The following is a 26,222-nucleotide window of genomic DNA, read 5'->3' as shown; positions in this document are numbered from 1 at the left end:
AGAACAAGACCAGACACAACCACTTTGTCATTTGTTAAATACAAATGGGAGTCCGAATTTCACTAATGGGGTTGACTCCTGGGTCAGGAATCAAACCCAGAATGTTCTTGATGCAACAGTGCTGCAATCTGCATATACACTATATTGCCAAAAGTATTTGCTCACCTGCCTTGACTCACATATGAGCTTAAGTGACATCCCGTTCCTAATCCATAGGGTTCAATATGACGTCGGTCCACCCTTTGCAGCTAGAACAGCTTCAACTCTTCTGGGAAGGCTGTCCACAAGGTTTAGGAGTGTGTTTATGGGAATTTTTGACCATTCTTCCAGAAGCGCATTTGTGAGGTCGCACACTGATGTTGGACGAGAAGGCCTGGCTCTCAGTCTCCGCTCTAATTCATCCCAAAGGTGTTCTATCGGGTTGAGGTCAGGACTCTGTGCAGGCCAGTCAAGTTCATCCACACCAGACTCTGTCATCCATGTCTTTATGGACCTTGCTTTGTGCACTGGTGCACAGTCATGTTGGAAGAGGAAGGGGCCAGCTCCAAACTGTTCCCACAAAGTTGGGAGCATGGAATTGTCCAAAATGTCTTGGTATGCTGAAGCATTCAGAGTTCCTTTCACTGGAACTAAGGGGCCAAGCCCAGCTCCTGAAAAACAACCCCACACCATAATCCCCCCTCCACCAAACTTTACACTTGGCACAATGCAGTCAGACAAGTACCGTTCTCCTGGCAACCGCCAAACCCAGACCCGTCCATCAGATTGCCAGATGGAGAAGCGCGATTCGTCACTCCAGAGAACGCGTCTCCACTGCTCTAGAGTCCAGTGGCGGCGTGCTTTACACCACCGCATCCGACGCTTTGCATTGCACTTGGTGATGTATGGCTTGGATGCAGCTGCTCGCCCATGGAAACCCATTCCATGAAGCTCTCTGCGCACTGTTCTTGAGCTACATGAAGTTTGGAGGTCTGTAGTGATTGACTCTGCAGAAAGTTGGCGACCTCTTCGCACTATGCGCGTCAGCATCCGCTGACCCCGCTCCGTCAGTTTACGTGGCCTACCACTTCGTGGCTGAGTTGCTGTCGTTCCCAAACACTTCCATTTTCTTATAATACAGCTGACAGTTGACTGTGGAATATTTAGGAGCGAGGAAATTTCACGACTGGATTTGTTGCACAGGTGGCATCCTATCACAGTTCCACGCTGGAATTCACTGAGCTCCTGAGAGCGACCCATTCTTTCACAAATGTTTGTAAAAACAGTCTGCATGCCTAGGTGCTTGAATTTATACACCTGTGGCCATGGAAGTGATTGGAACACCTGATTCCAATAATTTGGATGGGTGAGCAAATACTTTTGGCAATATAGTGTAGTTCTTTCCGGGTACTTTGGCTTCCTCCCACAGGCTAAACATGACTGTTAGCTCAATCTGTGTCTTTCAATTGCTCCTGTTTGTTTCTGTGTTGCCCTGCGACAGACTGGTGACCTGTCCAGGGTGTATCCTGACCCTTTTCCCATAGATAGCTGATAGGCGCCGGCCTGACCATGACATCGGCGGATATCCCCATATGAATACCCCTCTGTGCATACAGTACATCAGCGCAGAGAGGAAATAGATCAGTACAGTAGGTTTAATTTTGGCCTGTTATTTGAAGCTGCTGGTTTAGCTCTCAAGCAGGGAGAAGCTGCCATGTGGTTCACGACTGTGAAATGGAAATGTATAAAAGGACTCCACCTGCTTACTGGATGGAAAATCAGAAATGTCCTGTTGTACCATCACAATCATTTTCTTTTTCATCCATGGGTAGAAATCCATTGTCTGTGCTTTTGTTATTTTCTAACTTCAAGACAGGTGGCATGAAAAGATGTGTGATGGAAAATAGAGCAGTTCACTTGGGATTAAATGCTGAGTGAGGCAGCATTTGAGAATGCCTGCTACAGCCCTATATAAACTGCTGCGAATGAGGCCAATGTGTCCGCTGAAGAGGACTGAAACGATGAAGCGAAAATGTGCTTTTATAGTATCACTGTCAGTTGTCTGTGCTGTGGTGAACAGCTGTGTTGATACCAACTGGCTTCTCCTACTGTAAATCATAAGCACTTTTAGACATGATTTAGAGCTAAATAACCTCATTCTCATTCTGAGTAATTTAAAAAGAGATGCAGAAGGCTAAAAACTCTTTATATTGTGTAAATATGCCATGGTGCTTTATATGTAAACCCCTTTATCATACCACAATGGGGAAATTCACTCCCTGCATTTGACCCATCGCCTTGGGGAGCAGTGGACTGCCACTGTCTGGCGCCCAGGAAGCAATCAGGGGTTACTTGTCTTGCTCAGGAACCCAGAGTGCAGGCTGTTGGGATCTAACCGGGTACCTACAACCTTCTCAGAGCACAAGCGCACTGCTCTAACTACTAGGCCAACACTCCCAAAGCTTATGTTTGGAATAAAATGTATTCACCTAATATTCAAACACCCTTTAAAGTATGTAACTTGATGTTTGCAGGGTAAAGACACTACAGAAGAACTCTAACAATCACTTTCAGACTTATTTCTTCAAAGTCTAGGGATTGTTATTATTTGTGCCGGATATTCAGCTGATCAAATATGACAATGAGGCCATTAAACAGTTTTTGCTGTTGAAATAAACATTAGGAAATGCTCATATATATATAGATATGAAAGCAATAAAAGCAAAAAGATGAAAACAACAAAAGGTTAATATAAAATATTAAATACAAATTATAAAACCTGGGAAAGATGACAGTGTTGGTCTGTCTTTTAAAACAAAAAAAACTTGTGCATTGGTAAGAAACACTCCCTGTTTAATTTCTACTCATTGCAGTCATACTATAGCCTAATAAACTAGCCCTACCCACCAACGGCCAAAATCATTTTTGCCTGTGAGTTTGGTCTAGCCTTGATCAATGCCCCAGGCCCTAGAACTGGCAGGCCAATCACAACGCAGAGATGTGTTTTGAATTTTTAGATGCACAGGGGGCGGGGTGTGGGGGCGTGACGACAAATCTGCGCAACGCTGGAGAAAGCACAACAAGGAAGATGGCAAAGTTCTCTTTTCCTGTTGCTGTTGTTCAATAAAAGAACTTTTTAAGATAATTTGAGGCGAGAATATTACACTTTAAAGTGTCACTATATGGTCCATTTATCGATTTAATGCGTAATTAAAAAAACAATTAAGAGGACTTCCAAGGCTAACGGCAGCCAGGGCTAACCTCAGCCTGTCTGCAGCAGCCCTCTCGCGGCATGGTCGAGTGTGAAGGTCCGCTGGCTCTGATGGCGATTTTTGACTCAACTTTGGAATCAGTTTTGAAAGGATTAGACTTGGGGTTTTCGTTGAAACATGTGCAGGAAGAGGCTCTACAGGCTCTACAGTCATTCATTTTAAGAAGGACGTGTTTGCTGTTTTACTGACAGGCTGTTTGTTTACACTCCCCCACCAGCTTTCTGTCACGCTTACTACGTCACAGTCAGTTGCACTCATTGGTCAGAGCCAGTGGTTTGAAAAAAAATGGGTTGTTCTCGTCAACAGTCTTCCGATGTCTCATTCATCAGGGTCAGACTAAATTACACATTTCATTTCACATTTAGTTTATCAGGCTAAGTCATACTGTGCATATGCTGAAGGAAGGGCAGTAATTTTCAAATCTTTCTGCTCTAAAGCCTGTTCTCAATTGATGCCACTGTAAGACAAAAGTGCGCTGTGGTGATGTAGAGAAACAACTGCGGCTCAACATTTCTTTTTTATGTATAAGACAATGCTGTGTGCACGGGGTCAAACAAAGCTTCGGCTTATAATCAACCACTTCCTGAATTAAGGAAAGGATACCTCACTTCTCACTTTAAGATGTGCCACATATGTGAGGTTTCTTACATAAACAGCCCCTTTCATGTCCTTCCAAACCATCTAAATATGATCAAGATCTTCCTATTCCCTATTCTCTGAAAGTTCTTGGTAGATTTCCCGGTAGGTTTTGGGTCATTGTCATGTTGTAGGCTCTGATTATTCTTCACTTTTAATTGGACCCCTTTTGTTCTCCCTTTTTCTTTAGCTCCCTCTGACACACAGTAAAATTTATGTTGGGTTTAGTGATGGTGAGGTGGCCAGTTCCAGCAGGCTAACAGACCTTGACATGTTGGCAGTTGTTCTGCATGCCCACTTGCCGACCCTTTCCTGCACAGCGGAATGACTGATCTATAATTCTTTTGAGACCTTTTTTGAACATAAGCTGCTACAATATTTTTTCTGAAGGTCTTAGACAGCTCTCTATCTTAGCATGGTGTTGATTTTCTCTTTAATGACCAGGAGCTGTCCTATGGACAGAGTCTCCCACCTCAGCTGTAGATCTCTGCAGTTCATCCAGAGTAATCATGGGCCTTTTGGCCGTATCTCTGATCACACTTCTCCTTGTTGGAGCTGAAGGTTTTAGGGGGACAGCCTGGTCTTCATAGATTTGCAGTGGTTTCAATTGTAGTGCTTGCACAGTGCTCCTTGGGATGTTTAAAGCTTGGGAAATATTTTTGTACCCAAATCCAGCTTTAAACACTTCTGCATCAGTATGTCAGACGTGACTGGTCTGTTCCTTGTTCTTCATGATGCTCTCTGTGCTTTAACTCTGGGACTATCACAGTGCAGATATATTTATACATAGACTGGATTACACACGGGTGGATTCAATTCACCATCATTGAATCATCAAATTAAAGGGACTGATTAATTTTTCACACTGCACTCTTTACTTTCTTGTTTCTTAAAAGTGTTTAAAATATTCTATACATTTGGTTACTCTTCATGATTGTGCCCAACTTTATGTTTGAGGCCGGAAATGTGGCAGAAAGGTTGAAAAGTTAAAAGGGGCAGAATACTTTCGCAAGGTACTGTAAAGCATTTTGAGTTAAAAAGTAAAGCTGGGTTTTGGAGGTATTTATAACGTCATGATAAAGAAGTTAGCAATATCTTTTTTAATTTTGAGGCTATCCAAGCTTGGACCAAATCAAAAAGCCAAAGAGATCTTGTACGGCACTACCCCTATAAGTTCAACTGTTATTTATCTCCTTAGCTCACGGATGTACGCTTCCCTGAGGGGTGTTTTCCTCTACGCCCCTCATTTCTACTCATCTTTAGAAGAGTCACTAGACACAGCATCTACTCTATATTGTGGCTCTCTACCAAATCTAACAGAATTCAGGCTTTCCTGCTTTTTGTCTCAGAAGAGAAAAAGCAGAGCCCACTCTGGAATGGGTGTTGGAAGGGAGGAAGCCATTTTTAGCATTTCAATGGGCGTAAAGGAAACCATGGGCTGGTGTGAAAAAGGCTAGTGTGCTCCCAGTTCATGTTTTTCTCTTTTAAGGTTGTTCTTTATGGTCGTCACGACTGATCTCAGTATTGTAGGATTGAATGTGTGAGTAACTGGTGTTTCCATGAAAATGGAAGGTAAGTGAAAAACAAGAGAATTACCTTGTCAGAAATTTTAAACAGTCACCATTTTACATTTGCTGCAACTAACAGTTGTATTTCTGGGCTGTGTACAATGATCTTTGACACACTGTGTTGTATTGGATTTGGGTTAATGCAGCTTCCTGAAGTAATGAAAACAGTAGTATTAACAAGATAATCAATCGTACCAGGAACAAAGCACCAAGTGTCCAAAGGAACCACACAGTGGAAGCCACTAAAAAGTAAGTCAAAAAAAACCCTAAATATGAAAGTATCCAATAGTAAATAATTATACCAGAAATCTGCTGTACTTCATCGTCAACAGACATAACAATCCTAAACTTTTAGGGAAGCAGTTTTACTACACTATGTATGTAATCTAAAGGGCTGGTTATCCTCTCACAGCAGCGTGTCACAGTGAGCTTGTCGCAGGTATGACGCAGATATTTTTAATTTATGCCCAATTTCAAGGACTAGCTGTGGGTCTAGATACGGCTCAGATGGTGAGGAAGTGGGAAAACGCAAGAGCCAACTTTGTGTGACAACGGAGGGACTTGAGAGTGAAAAAGAACGGGGATCCAGGTGGAAAAACTGTCTGCGGTCAACTACAATTTTGGAGAGGTGCAACAGAGTGTCTGCGAAAGGGTTGGGGGCATATCTGCTTTCACTGCCACACACACACACAGGAGACCTGGTTTCTGAGCTTAAACCAGCCTTAGCTCTCTTTAACTGCAGCATTATTTTATTATCAATACTAATTTGCCAGTCCATCGCAATGCCCCGATATTACTAATGCTTTTATTATTGTTTTTTTATACTAATTTTGTGACTTTAAATTATTCAACCAACACGCTCAACAAGGTGTTAAAGAAGGCCGACTCTGTTGTAAGATGATTAGAGGTTATTTCACAAAGCAGAATTCTTCATAAAATGGAGAACATTATGGACGACAGTGAGAATCCTCTTGCACTGTTAAAGACCAGTAGAGTGTCGTCAGTCAAAGGCTTCTCCAGATTCACTCTAAGACAGACCGCTACCAAAGATCCATCCTGCCTACAGCTATTAACATATACAACAAACTTGTTGAAATAAACTAGTTACAACATTTCATTTCCCTTTCTAACATTCTAATTTCTAATCATTTTTGAACTAAAATGAATTTCTATTGCCTTTAATATTCAGCTGTGTTATTTCTATGTTATTCTTTTTATTTTTTTTTATCTTTCTGTGCCAGTACAATGAGTGTTTCATTACTATGTCTGGTTCATGTAAAGCACATGATTTGTGTTTGCAAATGAAATGTGCTATATATGCAAAGAAAAATGCTTATACTTTGTAAAAGTATTCACACCCTTTGGATTTTCTCGCATTTAAACCCACTAGCTTCTGTCTATATTAGTGGAACTTTATGTCATTGAAAATGTAGCACTAATGAGGGAAGGAGGGAAGCAAATGCAAAAAGAGTGGCATGTATTGAGCTCCTTTTACGCCAAAATGAATTATTAAACTAACACAGAATCTGAAAGATTAAAGAACACACTGGATAGGTCAGGGATACATTTGTGGATTAATTTAAAGCAGGTTTAGCTTATCAAATAATCAGTTTGAAAAAGGAAATCTCTCACAATCTGATCGTTCCAATAAATCGCAGGGCTGGCAACAAGACCATTAATCGGAGAACTCTGGAGGAGCTGCAGAGATCCACAAGTCATGCAGGAGTTGACACGGTAACTATTTGACAAGTATATTCAGAGAGAAACAATATATATAACCTATGTCAGTACTTTGCCACTCGCCATGTAGAGGAAATATGAAATATATGCTTCTGCTCTGCCTTCTCTCAGCACATCATCCTGTAAACATAAACGTAAGTACAGGATAATCCTGGAGGAGAAGCTCCAAAATATTAGAGCTGAAGTAGAGATTCCCCTTCCAACATTCATCTATTATAACATTGAATTGGTGTTGGTTAAATAAATGTGTCTAAATGGTCCAGACAAGATCAAGACCTAAATCCAACTGAGAGTTTGTGGATAGTGGTGTTGGTATTCCCAGATAATATCCATCCGAACTGCAAAGAGATCCGCAGAGGAAAATGTGGAGAAGCATCAGACTCAATATCTGCAAGAAGGCAGAGAAATCCCCCCAAAGACAGATGATAACACATACTTTAAAAAGGAAGCTAAATAAATATGCACAGCACACTTTCAAGGCTTTTAACTAAAAACTATTTTGCATCGTTTTCCTTCCACTTTAAAAATATACACTAGTTTGTGTTGTGATTAAATTAGTTCCTGACAAAATAAAGTTTGTGGTTGCAATCTGAAAAAATGTGAATAAATAATTTTACTTCCTGGGCTGCATACACTGCAGTTGGTGTATTGTTTGTCAATAGAATTTGATTACTTGTGTGATTATCTTTCCTGATGATTTCTTACCCAACTAGATGTATGTGGTTAATGAATTTGTTATTTGACATACTACAAAGTTTAAAGTTATAAAATGTATAATTTACATATATGTGGTAGAAGTTTGTGTCTGTTACATGCAAGTAAGGAATGCAGAACTAGAAGGTAATATATTCAGACAAGTGATCCCGCAGCAGTGCTCAATAACAGCATCGGTAGTTTCCAGCTGACCCTGCTAAAGACTCTGCACCCAGTCAGGCAGAATGAGGAGAGAAGAACTCCACTTCAATCCATATAAGAGCTAATGGGAGAGCGATCCACAGAGAGCAACCCGGAGAACAATGCATCTCAACTCGGCCTGTGGGCTGCAGGCCGACTTCACAGAGAGGAGAGAGAAGAAACATCATCTGACTCATTTAGCAGGGACTCATAAGAAGAGCTGTGCGCGTGGTTATCCAAACTGGCGTCCATATGTGGGAGGACAGCCTCTGCTTTCACGCATATTCCATCATATTTAAAAATGACAAATGATGGCTGGATTTCTATCGGCTGAGAGGAGAGAAGCTTCTAAAGAAGCGTTTTGAAGGGCACAAACATGTGATGGCCACTTTTCTTCCTATTAATATCTGTGGGCACAATGTCACAATTACTGTGCTTTTAGAACACATTCAAAACTCTTAGAATTCTCCTCTCTGTTGTGTTTTAATAACTATCTTTTTAATATGAGAAGTACGATTTCTTTATATGATAAATGTAACAGAGTAAAGCAGCGCCATTTAATTAAATATTTTAGGTTGTATGTTACTTTCAGTACTGTCAAATTCAGGCTGTTTTAAACGGTCCTGTCAAACTATGCTGCGTCTTGGAGGACTTTGCTTACATTCAAAGCGTAAATTTGAATGCCTTAAATCAATCATCTGGTATAGAAGCAGTAGAAAATAAAATAGATTTTCTTCTAATTTAATCCTTCTAAACATAAAGTTTTTATGTAACCTAAATCTGACTTGTGGAAATAAACTATTTAGCCTTTATAAATTAGTTGAACAACTAAAATTGTGTGAGGCTGAAGCCATTTCAGTATTGACACAGTTTAAGATTTGACCTGTTTTCGATCAACACAAGAACATCCAGCAGCTACAGTTTGAGACAAACAACACATCGATGAAGCTTACTTGACAGAAATGACATCCTCTGGTGAAGCAGAGACCTTTAGAAACCTGCACTGATTAACAGTGTAGCTGTTGTTTGTTAGCGTGATCTTCTGCTTATACAACTTTCCCACTTCAAAGTCCTACAACAGATCATTTACATTAGAAAAAAACATAACACCATAAATTAACCTCGGCTATTAGCATATTTTTGGGTTGACCATTAAGTTTGTACCTTAAAGTGGACGACTTTGGGTTTGCTGATGAATGGAGGCCCTTTCATCTCTTTTCCATTAATGTTTTTAGATGTCACTCCTAACTTTTTGCTTGTCATGGAAGGTTCATATTTCTTTACTTCTGCTTTTGGAGGTGTCATATCCTCGGTGATGGCCCCCTGAAACCACAACACATCTTTAACCAGATCAATAAACAAACTTTTACACCCAAACCACCAGTGGTGGACGATGTATTCAACCTTAGTACTTGAGTAAAAGTATTGATACTCATAGTCAAAACTTACTTAACAACAAGCAAAACTTCAAACATCTATTCAAATATTTAAGTACTCCTTTTGAAAATACTTAAGTATTCAAAGTACATGCATTTTTAAAGTATTTAAATATTCGAAAATACTAATTAAATTTTCTAATATGAGTATATTTTTGAAAAAAAAAAAATCAAAATCTACATAAGTAATTTTTTTTTTAAAATAAGTTCATTTGTTATTGGATTGATTAGGTAAAAGAGACATTTTGCCAAAGGAACAAGACAATTTACACTTAAAATGAGAAAACAGAGTTGCATTGTCTTATTGTTTAATTTTAAGAGTAAAAAAACTCATTCCATTGGCAAACTGATTTACCGACTCAAATTAAGGGTAAATAAACTTAATTTAAGAAATTTAAGATCGTTTTTCTAGTGTGTAAAGAACTTCAGTATAAAAATACCACAAAAAATAAGGACAGTTTATTTAGATCATTATTTCTTATTTAAAAACAGGCCAAAAAGAAAACAGGAGTGTCTTGATTCTCCTCACAATTTCACTATGGAATAGAGGTTTAATGTTGAATCTACAACTCTGATTTGAGAACTCATCCTACTGAAACACTTGCTCACATGGCAACAACTAATATCTTAATAAAATGTATAAATTACAAATAATATCTGCCCTGAGTGTCTCACATATATAATGCCATGCTAATCTCTAAAACAGTGCTGTCCAAATTCAGTCCTAAGGGCTGCTACCCTGCATGTTGAAATTTCATTTAAAAAAAGAAACAGTAACAGTGGATTACAAAGCTAAGCTAAGCTAAAAGGAACAAGTAACGAGCAACTTCCTCAAAATCTAGTGGAGTAGAAGGTACAATATTCGACTTTGAAATGTAGTGGAGTGAAAGTTATAAGGACCCCCTGAAAAAATAACTCAAGTAAAGTAAAGATACTAAAAAAAAAGGACTTAAGTACTTTAATCAAGTAAATATACTTTTTAACATTGCTCCACTGCAAACGTCTAAAAGATAACAAAGTTGGTCCTTTGATACTCCCCTTATATACAATTAGTATTTAGATGTAGAATCAAATAGATGTTTTGTAAATGCATTTGTTTTCTATCTTCATGTAAAACTCTGTGGCTTGCGATCTTAAAGCATATTAGTTTTTCCAGCTGTTGTTTTCTTCTAAAAATACTAAGCTAAAAATACTTTCATTTGCTTAGCTTTGTTGCACCACTTTTATTCAGCTGCTGCATTGGACGTTAGTTTTTGATATAGTAATTGGTCTGAACTGTATGTTGGCAGGACAGATCCCTTCCACTTGACTCGTTTCATGCTCAGATCTCTGAGCTGTAACTCTGTGTTTGCTCTGAAGCCTCAAAGGCACAAACACAATGGGAACCGAAGCCTGTCGACCCTTATTTCAGCTGCTGCAGGATGCTGAATGAGACAGTGAGCTAAGTTTCCTTTGTGGCAATTGGCTCATTTACAGACCCCCCTATAATTATTGTTCTTTCTAAACTTCGGATGATTTCTGGAAATACATTTTTCTCTTTTGATTACACCTCTCATTATAAAAGCATGTTTCTATCAGATTACCCCTAAAGTGGTTTTGCAACCCACACAATTGCTTAAGAAAAATTTTTTTATGTTGTTATATATATATACATATATACATATACATATATATATATATATATATATATATATATATATATATATATATATATATATATATATATATATATATATATATATATATATATATAATCAAGTAGAAGTAAAAACCCTATTTAAAAACACTTTTGTCGAAGTTAGGATATCAACTTTTTATTCAAGTAAAAGTGTAAAAGTACCATTTTTTTTTAAAACTACCTAAAGTATAAAAGTAATGCAGTAAAAAATGATAAGGAGAGAAGCTTGAAACCTTATACAGGTTACTGCACTACCCTATTAAAGGAACATTTTTCTACAATTCTGGATGATACACATCCGTACACTTAAGTTTCTTAATTTAATAACTAATGATAGTGTTAAATTTAACTTTGCATCATCTTGAAAAACTACTTATTTTGGTATGTGGAGAACAACAAGTTGGTGCAGTATCAAGTCCAGCCACAAAGAAATTAACTGTCTGGATGAAGGAAATTATTTTGATGGTTTTAACTTTTTTGAAATACCAGCCATAACGAACAATTAGCTTAAATAAAACAAAAAAATAAATAAATGAATATAAAAATGACTACAGTAAAGTATATATTGAATTAACGGAGCGGAACTATATAGTTCCAGTATGTTTAATAGATCAAATAAGTCCTTTAAAGGGATTTTTTTATTTTATGTAACAATTTATAGAGCAAAGTCTAGCCTTCTTTGGAGCTAAGATATCAGACATTAAATATGTGAAAAAGCATCACAGATACTCTGGCTCTTCTCAGCCTACTTTCAGACAGGCTTCTGCTACCTGAGCTGACAGACAGTCTTAATGTTTGTCTTTCCGCCTGCCAGAAATAAGCGTCACTGTGAGCATGTGGTGGTTCATGTCATTTTCCATCCTGATCCCACCAGCTCAGTAAACACTGGAGTATCTGCTCCCTTTCCTGCAGGCTGTTTATGTGGCTGCTGAATATAGTAGGAAGGAGCTGTTGTTTTAGCACACCTTGCATTCCGGCTCCCACAGCCCAGAGAATTCAGGCTCTGTAAGGCTGTCAGTGAAGCTCTCGTTGGCCGTGTCTTTTGGAAGAGTTTCCTCCGTTTCTTCCAGATGTTCACCAACAGAGCACTGGGATGAAGACCTACTGATGTTACTGGACTCTCTCACAAGCTGGAGGAATGTAAAGAAACACACATTTGCAAACACCATGTCATGCCCAGGTTGCTTGATACGCCCTGCAGCTTTTCTCAGTTTGTTTTGCAACATGTTATGTGTTGGACTAACAGAAATTGGGACAAAGTGTTTTATGTCTAAAAACATAAAAATGGTTTGATCTAAACTATCCTACTGCAGCTCTGGCTCTGTGTTTTACAGAAAAGGATTAGGTCCATTGAAAAAAATTTAAAAAGTTTTTACAATTTTTTTTATTTTATTTCAGTATAATTCTGACTTATAGAAAAGAGTCAGAATTAAGACCTTATTTCTCAGAATTCTGACTTTAATCTCAGAATTTTGGGTCTTGATGTAGATGGGCACCATGAAGGAAGAGATGTGGGAACGAACACTCAGCTTCACTTACAAGGATGTGAGTTGTTTGGGAGGGCCAGTAACACATTGGTGGAAAATGAGGCGACCTATTACATGCCTAAAGTACGGAAGAGGATTAGGGCCACTGAAAAAAAAAAAAGTTAACTGATTTTTAAATTTTATTTCAGTTTAACATGGGGAAAAAAGTCAGAATTCTGACTTTAATCTCAGAATTCTGTCTTTTTTCTCATAATTCTGAGATTAAAGTCAGAATTCTGACTTTTTTTCTCAGAATTCTGACTTTATTCTCAGAATTCTGACTGAATTCTGACAATGAAAAAAGTCAGAATTCTGAGAAAAAAACTTTTTTTTTTCCAGTGGCCCTAATCCTCTTCCGTACTAAAGGGTCCCAGGTGATGATATTTCATTAATAGAAGAGCAGAAGGTGATTAAAACAAGAGAGCTACAGTAGTCTCTATAACAGACATGGCTAAGGCTTAATGCTAACATGTTTGTTAGCTGTCAGAATTCTGAGATTTAAGTGAGAATTCTGAGATTAAAATGAGAATTCTGAGATTAAATTCAGAATTCTGAGAAAAAAGTCAGAATTCTCACTTTTTTCCCCATATTAAACTGAAATAATATTTTAAAAAATCAGTTAACCTTTTTTTTTCAGTAATTTGAAAATGTGAAACAATTGTATGAACACCAAATGGGACCGGAACACCATTGGAGATGTTAGAACCTCTCACCGATGTTGTCGTCTCCTCACAGACTGATGGAGTGTCAGGATCCTGATAAGACCGGAGAATCTGTCTTCTCATCCTCAAAGGTAAGGGCCTGCCATTGTTTGCTGGTCTGGGAGGCTCTCCCTGGTAAATTTTTCTACTCTTTAGCAGCTGTTCCTCCTGAAGAACTTTTGCCTGGATCTCCAATCTCTTTGACTTCTGTCTCTCCTCCAATTCCCTTAGAGGTATATATCAGAAACACTGCATTACACTGAAATGGGGTCATGTATTCCTCAGCACACAGAGAAAAAAACACCCACACCATACTGCATGGAGTGGGAGTAGAGGACATACATGTAGCAAAAGGAAAGGAGAGGAGAGAAGAGGACATACCGTTGTTTTTGTTTTGCCTCCTCTAGCTGTTTCTGCTGATACATATGTTTCATACTGTCGATGCCTTGAGCCTCCAAGGCAGCTTTTAGTTGCCTTTCTTGTTGTTCTTTCTTTCGGGCTTCTTCTTTGGCTCTATTCTGCTGAACCTGTAATTTCTCCTAAAGTAACAAATATCAAATTGGAAACAACATCAGGAGAAGTTTAGCCAAAAACTGCAATAATAAATAAAATGGGAATATGTGGCTTCCTTCTCTTCCACAGCATCAGGTTATGTACAGAATGCACTGCATCTTATCTTCAAACCATATTTAGGAAAGAAAATGGAAACCTTTGATTGGAACCAGAGAATAAAAAGAAAAAACAAATTCAACTTTTTCACTGCTTTTAATGAGTCTAAATATGGAATACGTCTGTTCGTTTGAAAGGTTTTTAATATTGACTTTTATGTTTTAACTCTCTCTTTTGCTCATGTTCAGAAATTACAGTTTAAACCAATTAGCAGATGGTTCTCCTCCACCTCTAAAAATAGGCTTACAGTATTTAGTGCATAGCAGAGTAGATGGAGAAAAAAAAATCTGAAATATACAAAAAAAAAACAACAACCTTAAAGCAAGGATCAGATTGAGTTCTGTTCTGCTGCTTACTTGGTTGGCTGCTATGTTCGATTTTAGAGACTCAACAGCATGCACCCTCCTTTCCATAAACTCTCTGTTCTGCTGCTCCTTCTCAGCCTCTTGCTGATGCAACCTAAAAATAAAATGGACACAAACAGCTTAGAGTAAGGTGGAGAGAAAACAAGAGTGCTTTTTGGCAGTGTAGCCAACCCCACACGCGTTATATATTCTTAAACCTGACATGTAATTTGACGAAGCGATTCTTTCTGTATTTAATTTCTTGTAATAGATTTTTTGTGAAAGGCTGTCGCAAAGAAAAGATTTGGATTTCAACTCCTTAAATAAATGCTCTATTTTTCTTAACACACTCTCCCCATGATGATTGGCCTGGTCTAATTGAATGTGTTACTTAGCATTCTTAATTAAACAAGTGATGTGGAAAAAGCAGGGAAGAGCTAAAAAGCAAAGCTTATTAATGTGGAAGCAACAAAGCTTCTACATGGGATTTTATGGTAGCTTTTACTTCAACAGAATTAGCCATGGTATAAATTGCACCTTCTGTATGCAGTATAGTTAAGTCTGGGTTTGATCATTTTCACAGATTTTACACTTTCCTCTATGCGATCACTGTTAGAAAAGGGCTGCCTAAAAGCAAGATTTAAACATTATAGCTAAGGAAAAAATCTGTTTTAGTGAAATTCTGTTTGGTGTTAATTGATCCAACTTTGATGGCAGTGAGGACTTTACACCCACCGGCCACTTTATTAGGTACACCTGTCCAATCGCAGGTTAAAACACAGTTCTAATCAGTCAGTCCCATCTCGGCATCTCGGTGTGTTTAGGTATCTAGGCATGGTGAAGACGATCTGCTGCCGTTCAAACTGAGCATCTGAATAGGGAGGAAAGATGATTTAAGTGGCTTTGAACGCGGCATGGCTGTTGGTGTCAGATGGCCTGGTCTGAGTGTTTCAGAACCTGCTGATCTTACTGGGATTTTCACGCATAACCCTCTGTGTTTACAGAAAATGGTCCAAAAAGAGAATACATCCAGTGAGCAGCAGTTCTGTAGGTGCAACTGAGTTGTTGATGCCAGAGGTCAGAACAGAATGGCCAGGGCTAGGGCAGCAGAGGACCACACTGGGTGCTACTTCTGTTAGCTAAGAACAGGAAACAATTTGCACAGGCAATAGGAGAATTGAAAAATGTTACTCTATGGGGTTCCGTTAGTGCCAAAAATATGTTTATGTGTCTTCTGGTGTGTCCATGTATTGTGCTTATATAATGGAAGTTGTATATGTAGTGGTTTAAAGTGGTTTAAAGTGGTTTAAAATGTTGTGTCTATATGCTGTGAGCATATGTATTGTGTCTACATGAGGGATAACGTGCATTGCATTATTCTTGACTTTATGTTGTTTGACCATGTTGTTGAACCCGTCAGCATGTGATCTCGTTTTGCTGTTGTTTCCTTTGCTGTTACAGCCTGTCATTCTCCCCTGTCGTCTCCCTCTGCTGGTACAACCTGGTGTTACAACCTGTCGTTGTCCCCTGTCGTCTTCTGTGTTGTTACAACCTGTCTCCGTTATACTTGTGATTGTCCCCGTTAACGGGGCGTTGCACTGCTTTTACAATGGTGGGTTGCTGCTGCCGTCTTGTGCCGTTACCTGGTTCCATTTGCAAGTGGTTGGCTATTTTATCTATATTGTTTTAATCTTTAATGTCACAACAGTAATAATTCCCTTCAAATCTGACTGTTCATACATATTAGCTCTGGTAAACGCCTTAGTTTTTCACTTACTGACCAATGCGGTCATGATAAAATAACGTACACACTTCCGGTTTAATGGAGATTTCAAAATAAGAGTCAATGACACAAACGCCTCTTCTGTAAAATTGAGCTTCAATGAGCATTACCATGGACAGGCTATAATAGCAGAGGAGAAAACAGGTTTTAACAACAGAGGAGACGACAGGTATAACAGCAGAGGAGAAGACAGAGGAGAACGACAGGTTTTAACAAACGGAGGAGACAACAGGTTGTAATGCCAGGTTGTACCAGCAGAGGGAGATGACAGGACAACGACAGGTATAACAGCAGAGGGAGACGACAGGGGAGAACGAGAGGCTGTAACAGCAAAGGAAACAACAGCAAAACGAGATCACATGCTGACTGGTTCAACAACATGGTCAAACAACATAAAGTGAAGAATAATGCAATGCACATTATCCCTCATGTAGACACAATGCATATGCTCACAGCATATAGACACAACATATGAATCTGACATATAGACTTTAACCCACTACATATACAACTTCCATTACATAAGCACGATACATGCACACCTTACATAGACACATGGACACACCAGAAGACACATAAACATATTTTTGGCACTAACGGAATCCCATATTACTCAGGCTGATGAGTCTCAATTTCTGTTCCAACATTCGGATGGTAGGGTAAGAGTTTGGCGTCAGCATGAAAGTATAGACTCATCCTGACTTGTATAAGAGGTTCAGGCTTGTTGTAGTGTAATGGTGTGGAGGATATTTTCGTTTCACTCTTTGGGCCCCTTGGTACCAATTGAGCATTGCGTCTATGCCACAGCATACCAGAGTATTGTTGCTGACTACTGTATGTCCATCCCTTTATAACCACAGTGTACCCATCTTCTGATGCCTACTCCCAGCAGGATAACACTGTCATAAAGCATGAATCATCTCAGACTGGTTTCTTGAACATGGCAGTGAGTCCACTTTGCTTAAAGGAAAAATGTAAATTTTCCACTAAATATGATCAAATGCTGTCGAGACTCTTCAAAACCAGTCCAGACCAAATACCGGTAGGTCTTTCATGAAGTAAAAGATTGGAGCATGTAAAGTTAAATCATGACTCTACCATCAGAGTCACATTTTCTCATAGCGTTTACACTCTACACAACACAGAGATAACCCACTCTACATTCATTGTACAAACAAATAAGCATCATGCACAGGGCAAAGAGATTACTGTTGGTCAAATTATATACAACTAGGGCTGCAACTTACAATTATTTGGCCTATTGATAAATCTGTGGATTATTTTCTCAATTATCGATTGAGACAGCAATTTTCCTCAAAGAAGATTTTTTACAGAATTAAACCAAGTGGACCTAAAACGTTTCCACTTGCTGAGTCTTGATTAGAGCATATTGAAAGATGAAAACGTTTTTTCATCTTGAATGCAAAATGTTTATACATTTTATTACAATTTGTTATAATTACTGCTCTAAATGGGTCGCTCTGTCAGCTAAATGCATTTTTTAGAGTCTATTCTCTAGTCATCGGTTGATTGCCAAATGTTGATCATTATTTCAATAATCGATTAATCACGATCAATTGTTTCAGCCCTATAAACAGCAATCAGATTGAATCCTTTTCAGCTCTAACACTGGTGGCTGCTTTATTTAGCTCTACCGTGTCAGTGAACAATCAATAGGACAGGTCGACTCTTCACAATAAATATCTCCTTTGTGGCGTGACTGTGTCGATGGTTTATTGGTGATTACCTCTTAATGGTCTGCTTCAAGTACTTGGCAACTTTCTTTTGGCTTGCTCGAGCCTCTTCAATCTTCCTTTGACAGTCGGACTCCTCCTCCTTCAGCTTTGCTGAATGTTTACTATCAGAACAAAAACATCAACCCTTCATTTAGCCTTTTAAATGGGTTTTCTGTAAAGCTGAAAAATGGTTTGATAAATTCAAAAATGATAAGACAATATTTTGTGTGCATAATATGCTTCTGTGTGATGAATGATGTGAGCTGTTGTTGTTCCTACTCCCTCAGAAGCTTCATCTTGTGCTGCTGCTTCTGGCACACTTTCTTCTCCTGCTGCAACCTTGTTACTGCCTTCTGTGCTTTAAGGACCTGGAAGAGCTTCTCTTCCTTCTGCACCTCCTGGCGGAGGAAGGAGACCCTGCCAAGTTCTACCTCCAACTCATTTAGCTTCAGTCTGAGGAGCAGAGAAATTTGGGAGTAAGCATAACAAAATGCAGCAATCTATTTCTTATTGTTATCATCTGCATCATACACAGTAAAGCAGTTTAGCAATGCTTGGGGATATAATCTGACTCTTTGATCTATTAGTGATCATGAACATAATAGTATTAAGGCAGGAGTGTACCCAATGTTATGTATTCATTTTTTGGACATGTCGTTCTTTTTTCTGAGACTGCAGTGTTTCTTCTGTTTACTTCCTCAGAACCGAGGCAGTGATCAAATCCGAGCAAATGAGAGGACTGCCCTTTTCATGCAGCACTAATGCCTGTCAAACCGAGCAGGAACAAACAAACCATCGTCATGTTGAACCCACTCTTGTTGCCTCACTTCAGCACGGATCTGGCCTTCCAGCTCTTCCACATTCTGCAGCTTTTGACACAACTGCTTATGCTGAGCTTGCAGTCGGAACACAGCCACGCTGCTAAATACGACAAGGAATGAGTGAAAGGAAACAGACAGCCTGCCTATCCAATGCATGCTTAGATTATATAGTTTCTTATTCTGTACTCACCTGCTGTCTTTTGCTTTCTGCTGCTCTATTTCCCACTCCAAATTGTCCCTCTGCTTCATCCAGCTTTCTATATTCTTACGGCAAATTTCCAGGTTTTCTCTAAAAAAGCAAAGTTTGAAAAAAGAAAAGCTGCATTGTTGAACATACGCTTCTTTACTTTTTCACATCAGGAAATCTTATCTAATCTTATAAAGGAAAACCTAAATAAACTCAATTCGGGTTTTACCCAAAGAAAAAAGATTTGTGAATTTTTCAGAAGAGAAACATGGTAGATGGTTTACAATTTTTCTGTTTTTCCTGCTCCCACCATAATATTTCACCATTGTTGCAGATTTCAGGAGATACACTTTCTGTGTTGTCTTCAGGCAAACAAGACTTCTTATGTTTAAATTCTTAAACAGCCAAAATTTTCTTTAATTTTCAAACAATGGACTGAACAGGGATCTGTGTGGTGTCCAAACCATGGGATACCTATATATAGTAAGAGGTGGGTAGGATACCCAAAAACACTAGTACAGAGTTCTTATTCAGTTCAAATTTTTACTTTGGAGAAAAATATGAGGAAGTACTGTGACAGTACTTCCTCATATTTTTCACCAAAGTAAAAGTAAAAAATTATTTTGTTAAAAGTCTACTCAAGTTCTTAATAACTCATCTTAACATCCGATATAAAAATTATGTATTAAAAACAAACCAAAATGTAAATTTATGTGTAAATTCTAGTATTTTAAGGACTATAATAAAATATTTTAAGTAAATTATAATTCGAAAATTTAAAATGACTTCAATATGGCGTGTGCTTCGGTGTCGCAGTGGTTAGCGCACATGACCAATGAACGGAGGCCTTAATCCTCAACGCGGCGGACCCGGATTCGAGTCCGACCTGTGGTCCTTTGCCGCATATATCTCCCCCTCTCATTCCCCCTTTCCTGTCAGCCTACTGTCCTTAAATAAATAAAAAAATGCCACTAGTGCCATAAAAACAAACAAAAAAAACCCTCAAATAACAATAACAGAGTAAATTGAACTAGTTACTACCAACCTCTGTATATAACCTAACCCTAACTGCAACATTTCCACTAGTTGCTGTTTGTTAGCTAACCTTATGTCAACTCATCAAAGCTTTGTAGCCTTTGAAAAACAGCAGAACTTTGGTGGAATCTACAAAAAAACATTTTATAAAGACAATTAGTCTTAAAAAAAAAAGTCAAATTAGATTTCAATTAATTTAGACTTGTGAAAACGAAATTTGGAAACCATGCATCGTTTTGTTTTCACTCCAAAATTATCCAGCACCTTGTATTTGGACTTGAACTAAAACAGTAGGTATGTTATGTAATACGTGATAAAGTTAAATGCTTCTGTTAGTCAATATCCTGCAAAGTTCAAAGCTGTTGAACTATATTATGCTTTTTGGTATAAAAATAATGAGATTTTCTAAGGCAACAATCAAAACCAAATTATTCTGCAAATAAAAAGAAATCCAGATATCAAATTTTGGAAGATGAAGCATTGACTCTGGTTGGTGTAAAAAGTACAAAGGTTTTTTTTTTTTTTTCTTTCAGTCAAAAAGGTTACATTCTGTGATTGAGGGAAAATTACTCTTTTCTCCTAAAGGAAATTGATGCATGCTGTAACGTAAACGATTCAGACCGTTTTAAGGCCAGCTGTGCCTAGGTTCCATTAAAGCAATGCTTATTCAGAGAGCACTAAAGCTCCACGCTGACCAACGCTGCTTTGTGCTGAAGGATGATGACTGACATTTGTTTTATGGAGACTGCATCACAGTTCATCAGGTGCTTAATGGCTCGCCGTGCAGACAAATAAAAAGGGAAGAAAAGTGGAAGGAGAGGTCATTACTGGAAATGTTCTTTCTCAGGCAGGAATGATTTCCTGCAAATTGCTGAATCATTTGGTACAGAAATGATTGGCGCCCGTGTGACAAGGGCAGCAGAGCGAAGATTATGGAAAACAGGGATAACAAAACAAACAAATGGAACAAGGTGTACAGAAACCCTAAAAATAACAGAAACCACTTGTGACAATGAGAAGGACAATTATGTGCCTGTGAAGGTGTTTGTAAATCCCTGAAAGGAACATCAGATTTCATCTGGGTTAAACGGGCAAGTTTGCTCTAGAGGTTGATGAATGCCAGGTCCAGACCTGGCTGTCTGCACGTCACGCTCCTTCTGTCGCTGAAAAGAGTCCAGCTGGTCCAGGTTTCGTCTCAGCTTGAACATCCGTGCATAACTCTCCATCTTGCTATTGTCAGCCACAAGGGTAAGGTCACCATCGCTATCGCTCTCTCTTGGGGAAGATGAAGAAGGACATATGGGGAAAAAATGTTGAATGGAAATCCTGGTTATGCTTCACATGAATAAAAAAAAAAAGCTGATTTATACCACTGCAAAGATGTCTAAAAAGCCCTAAAATAAATTAATATTTTAGTGCAGAAGTATAAACGCATAAATTTAACTGAAAAGAAACCCAATTTCTTTGTAAAAATACCTTTAAAGCTACAGTGTGTAATAATTACAGGGATATACAGTCAGAAATGTAATATATTATACATAACTATGTTATTTATCATCATCTCCGTGCTCAGCCTCTTAACCTTAATATTTGCGTTGCCTTAGATTTCGTTATTTATAATTACATAGGAGCGGGTCTCGCAGCCATGGAGGCAGACATCTTTGCGCTACGGCAGCACAGAGCCAACAAACTAGTGATTGCAAGTAACTACGGCAAGTTGAGAGAGATGAACTGAGACGGTACTGAACAATAGATGGCAGTATTAAAATTATCTATGTAAACAAACCTCATCACTTGAGAAGGTAGGTGATGCGGACGTCTTTGAAGACATTTTGTCCCGTAACGCTCGCCGTACTGTTGGGGGGGAGAAGCGGTGGGGGGGAGATGTTCATGTTGCTGCGGTCTGCAGTCTGAACGTTAGATGTCGCTAAAAATTACAGGTGCTGGTCATAAAATTAGAATATCATGAAAAAGTAGATTGATTTCAGTAATTCCATTTAAAAAGTGAAACTTGTATATTATATTCATACATTACATACAAACTCATATATTTCAGATGTTTATTTTGTTTAATTTTGATGATTACAAATGACAACAAATGAAAATCTCAAATTCATCATATCAGAAAATTAGAATATTACTGAAGACCAATAAAAACAAAGGATTTATAGAAATGTTGGCCAACTGAAAAGTATGAACATGAAAAGTATGAGCATGTACAGCACTCAGTATTTAGTTGGGCCTCCTTTGGCCTGTATTACTGCAGCAATGCGGCGTGGCATGGAGTCGATCAGTCTGTGGCACTGCTCAGGTGTTATGATAGCCCAGGTTGCTCTAATAGTGGCTTTTAGCTCTTCTGAATTGTTGGGTCTGGTGTATTGCATCTTCTTCTTCACAATACCCCATAGATTTTCTATGGGGTTAAGGTCAGGAGAGTTTGCTGGCCAATTAAGAACAGGGATACCATGGTCCTTCAACCAGGTACTGGTAGCTTTGGCACTGTGTGCAGGTGCCAAGTCCTGTTGGAAAATGAAATCTGCATCTCCAAAAAGTTGGTCAGCTGCAGGAAGCATGAAGTGCTCTAAAACTTCCTGGTATGTGGCTGCGTTGACCCTGGACCTCAGAAAACACAATGGACCAACACCAGCAGATGACATGGCACCCCAAACCATCACTGACTGTGGAAACTTTACACTGGACTTCAAGCAACGTGGATGAAGTGCCTCTCTTCTTTTCCTCCAGACTCTGGGACCTTGATTTCCAAAGGAAATGCAAAATTTACTTTCATCAGAGAACATGACTTTGGACCACTCACCAGCAGTCCAGTCCTGTTTCTCTTTAGCCCAGGCAAGACGCTTCTGACGCTGTCTGTGGTTCAAGAGTGGCTTGACACAAGGAATGCGACAGCAGAAACCCATGTCTTTCATACGTCTGTGTGTGGTGGTTCTTGAAGCACTCACTCCATCTGCAGTCCACTCTTTGTGAATCTCCCCCACATTTTTGAATGGGTTTTGTTTCACAATCCTCTCCAGGGTGCGGTTATCTCTCTTGCTTGTACACTTTTTTCGACCACATCTTTTCCTTCCCTTCGCCTCTCTATTAATGTGCTTGGACACTGAGCTCTGTGAACAGCCAGCCTCTTTAGCGATGACCTTTTGTGTCTTGCCCTCCTTGTGCAAGGTGTCGATGGTCGTCTTTTGGACAACTGTCAAGTCAGCAGTCTTCCCCATGATTGTGTAGCCTATAGAACTAGACTGAAAGACCATTTAAAGGCTTTTGCAGGTGGTTTGAGTTAATTAGCTGATTAGAGTGTGGCACCAGGGGCCATCAATTTTGAACCTTTTCACAATATTCTAATTTTCTGATATGATGAATTTGAGATTTTCATTTGTTGTCATTTGTAATCATCAAAATTAAACAAAATAAACATCTGAAATATATGAGTTTGTATGTAATGTATGAATATAATATACAAGTTTCACTTTTTAAATGGAATTACTGAAATCAATCTACTTTTTCATGATATTCTAATTTTATGACCAGCACCTGTACACACTGTAGCTTTAAATCAATTTAAGAGATGCAAGAATATTTGTGCCCCTGATGAGCCAGTTGTAATTTCAACGTTTTACAATGTAGGAGCATCTATGTTTAGCTTATTCAGAAGCCTGATCCTCAGTCATATGTTCTCAAGTGGTTCTATGATGAACCATTTGAAGACAACTGGCAGAGGCCACCTTATATCTACCTCTAAGCCCCTGGTGTTTCAAATGTTTTAGTTTCCCTTTTAAGAAGCAGATTTATAATTTTATTGCAGAGCATGAGGGGCTTCTGCACATGTTCATTCTTGGTTACTAAAGGATACAGTCACAGTTTAAATCATTAATACATGTTTACAGTAGCATGGCTTTTTTTCTGGCTTCACCGTCCCCCCAGACAATAACAGTTTGGGTTGTGGACGCCAACCGTTGATTATGGAGAGTTTCAATTCCTTGGTTAAATTATCTCATAGTAAGCGTGGTTATTTATTTTAATCACCTTTACTAATCAGCTCATGTCATGCTTTTGCAAAAAAAAAAAAACAAATACAAAAAGGGAAAAAAAAAAAAAAAAAAAAACCCTGGTCTGATGCTAAAAACAATTGGCATTAGTGTTAAATTATATTTCTAGTCAAGGAAACAATATTAGTCATAAAAAATAGAGTGTAAATAGCAATACATGCTTCATATTCAATATGTTGTTAATGCACAAGGTTAAGCGGGTGATTTGCTAAAAACTATTCTTTCCAATTGTTTTTTTAACATGATAACAAAGTTAGAGACTGGTGAGCACCTAAAAATACTCGTAACTGCTTCACTTCTTTATAAATATAGAGTGAATTCAATCATATATATATGTTATGGCTGAAACAATTAATCGGATTAATCATGATTAATCAATTATTGAAATAATCGTCAAGTAATCTAGTAATTGATTAATTGTTGAAGTATAGAGACTGAATCATTTGGTACTGTTTTAGCTTTAGTTTTAGCAGACAGAGCAACCAAGTTAGACCAGCAATTAAACCAAAATTGTAAAAAAAAAAAAACATAAATATTTTGCATTTGAAATTAAAAAAATTATTTTTTTTTTCGTCTGTCAATATGCTCTATCCAGAAGCCCTTAAGTTTTACCTGGGTATATTTCATAAAAAGTCTTCGTTAAGGAACTTTTGGCTATCCGATTATTAATCGATTAATCGAAAAATTTATTGACAGATTAATTGATTTGCATATATATATATATATATATATATATATATATATATATATATACATACACATATATATATACATACACATATATATATACACATACACGTTACCTAATGGGACATACTAATTTTATGGCACATTCGTATTTATGCATATATTTAGACTCCTCCTATACTTCAGGGATCACATCAATATTGTGGATTATGTAACAAAGCTAACAATTTTGAAAATCTGAATTCATGTTTTAGGTTTATTTATTTAGGTTTTATTTATTTTTTGTTCTTACTCAGACAATTCCTGCAACCATTCCAGGTGAGAGGGAAGATCTGCCTCTTCATCCATAGGTGCCTCCTGTCCTGGACCAAGGTCTACAGCTGTGGGAACATCCTCGTTTATGGAACTTAAAACAACCATCTGTCACTGTCACTGTAAAATTAAATGTAACTTTAGTCTTGTGAGAGTAGCTGGTTGTTACCTTCGGTGACGTCGGCACTGCTGTGGGCGACATCCAGCCTTCCGCTCCTCATCGAACCCCTTGATTTAGGTGAACCGTCTCTGTCATCAGAAGCCATTAATCCTTCCTACTGATGAGACAGAGTCCAACCTGTCGGACAGAAAACATTGTAGCTTTTAATAAACAGTTAAAACTGTCTACATCTTTTTTTTTTTAAATACCAAAGCTACATTTAAATAAACTATTAAAATATTTGAAAAACACCGCCTTAGGAAATCCAAGGTTTGCAGCAAAAACACGTAAAATCTGACTGTTTACCTGACAGGTGCTGCTAAATTAACTTCGGTCCCTTTTTTGGCTTTTATTTAAAATGCGTCACGTTTAAAGTAACTTTCAACAAATGACGTCCAACTAAAATATAAAAGACACTTTCGCGAGACCTTTACTCACTGTTTCCGTTGGTAACGCTCCACGGTTTCCATGACAACGGGGCGCCAGGGGACGGGGCTATCATTTCTTCTTCTTAGAATTATTGGTGGGCGGCCTCAAATGTTAAGATGCATTGTTGCCATCTACTGGTGGGGACTAAAGTATATTTTCTAAATACCTGGTCTTTTATGTTTCCACACTATTTTATTAAACTATTGCTTTAATTAATTTATTATTAATTAAATAATTAAATAAAATTAAAATGAATTTAATTTAATTTGATTTAATTAATTTAATCCAGCAGATTCCAGAACAGTTTCTTCCCCACTGCCATTAGACTGCTGAATGTTATGTAAAATGGGTTACAAAAATAACAAAAGAAACAAAAAACAAAAACAAATAAATCAACCCTGAATGTTAGAACCCGTAACTATACAGTCATATGTTTACATTACTGTTTTTTCATCACAATGTTGTTATCACTTCTGCTTACCTTATCAAGGCTGCACTTTAAAAAATGAAATAGTCTAGAGAGCTGTTCTTAAAGAAATTTACTTTTGTTTACACTTGTGTAAACAAA

The 26,222-nt window shown here is 38.1% G+C and overlaps 1 protein-coding gene across 1 annotated transcript in view; it reads right to left on the bottom strand.

Moving 5' to 3' along the window:
- cfap74 (cilia and flagella associated protein 74) overlaps positions 1-25,661 on the bottom strand; it is an 83,617-nt gene extending 57,956 nt beyond the window's left edge. Inside the window, exons 1-14 of the mRNA XM_038293107.1 lie at positions 25,532-25,661; positions 25,235-25,363; positions 25,046-25,133; positions 21,137-21,280; positions 18,974-19,072; positions 18,776-18,883; positions 18,242-18,415; positions 17,974-18,084; positions 14,456-14,558; positions 13,812-13,969; positions 13,443-13,656; positions 12,169-12,333; positions 9,254-9,412; positions 9,043-9,161 (exon numbers count right to left, since the gene is read on the bottom strand). Coding sequence (XP_038149035.1) covers positions 9,043-9,161; positions 9,254-9,412; positions 12,169-12,333; positions 13,443-13,656; positions 13,812-13,969; positions 14,456-14,558; positions 17,974-18,084; positions 18,242-18,415; positions 18,776-18,883; positions 18,974-19,072; positions 21,137-21,280; positions 25,046-25,133; positions 25,235-25,331 — 1,739 coding nt within the window. The 5' untranslated portion in view covers positions 25,332-25,363; positions 25,532-25,661. The remainder of the gene's footprint in view (positions 1-9,042; positions 9,162-9,253; positions 9,413-12,168; positions 12,334-13,442; positions 13,657-13,811; positions 13,970-14,455; positions 14,559-17,973; positions 18,085-18,241; positions 18,416-18,775; positions 18,884-18,973; positions 19,073-21,136; positions 21,281-25,045; positions 25,134-25,234; positions 25,364-25,531) is intronic.
- Positions 25,662-26,222: the final 561 nt, after the last annotated feature.

This window comes from Cyprinodon tularosa, unplaced genomic scaffold, assembly GCF_016077235.1.
Source record: "Cyprinodon tularosa strain WSP-4 unplaced genomic scaffold, ASM1607723v1 ctg320, whole genome shotgun sequence".
In the NCBI taxonomy this organism is placed as follows: Eukaryota; Metazoa; Chordata; class Actinopteri; order Cyprinodontiformes; family Cyprinodontidae; genus Cyprinodon; species Cyprinodon tularosa.
Note: the sequence above shows the minus strand (reverse complement) of the source record. Positions and strands in the feature narration are given on the sequence as shown.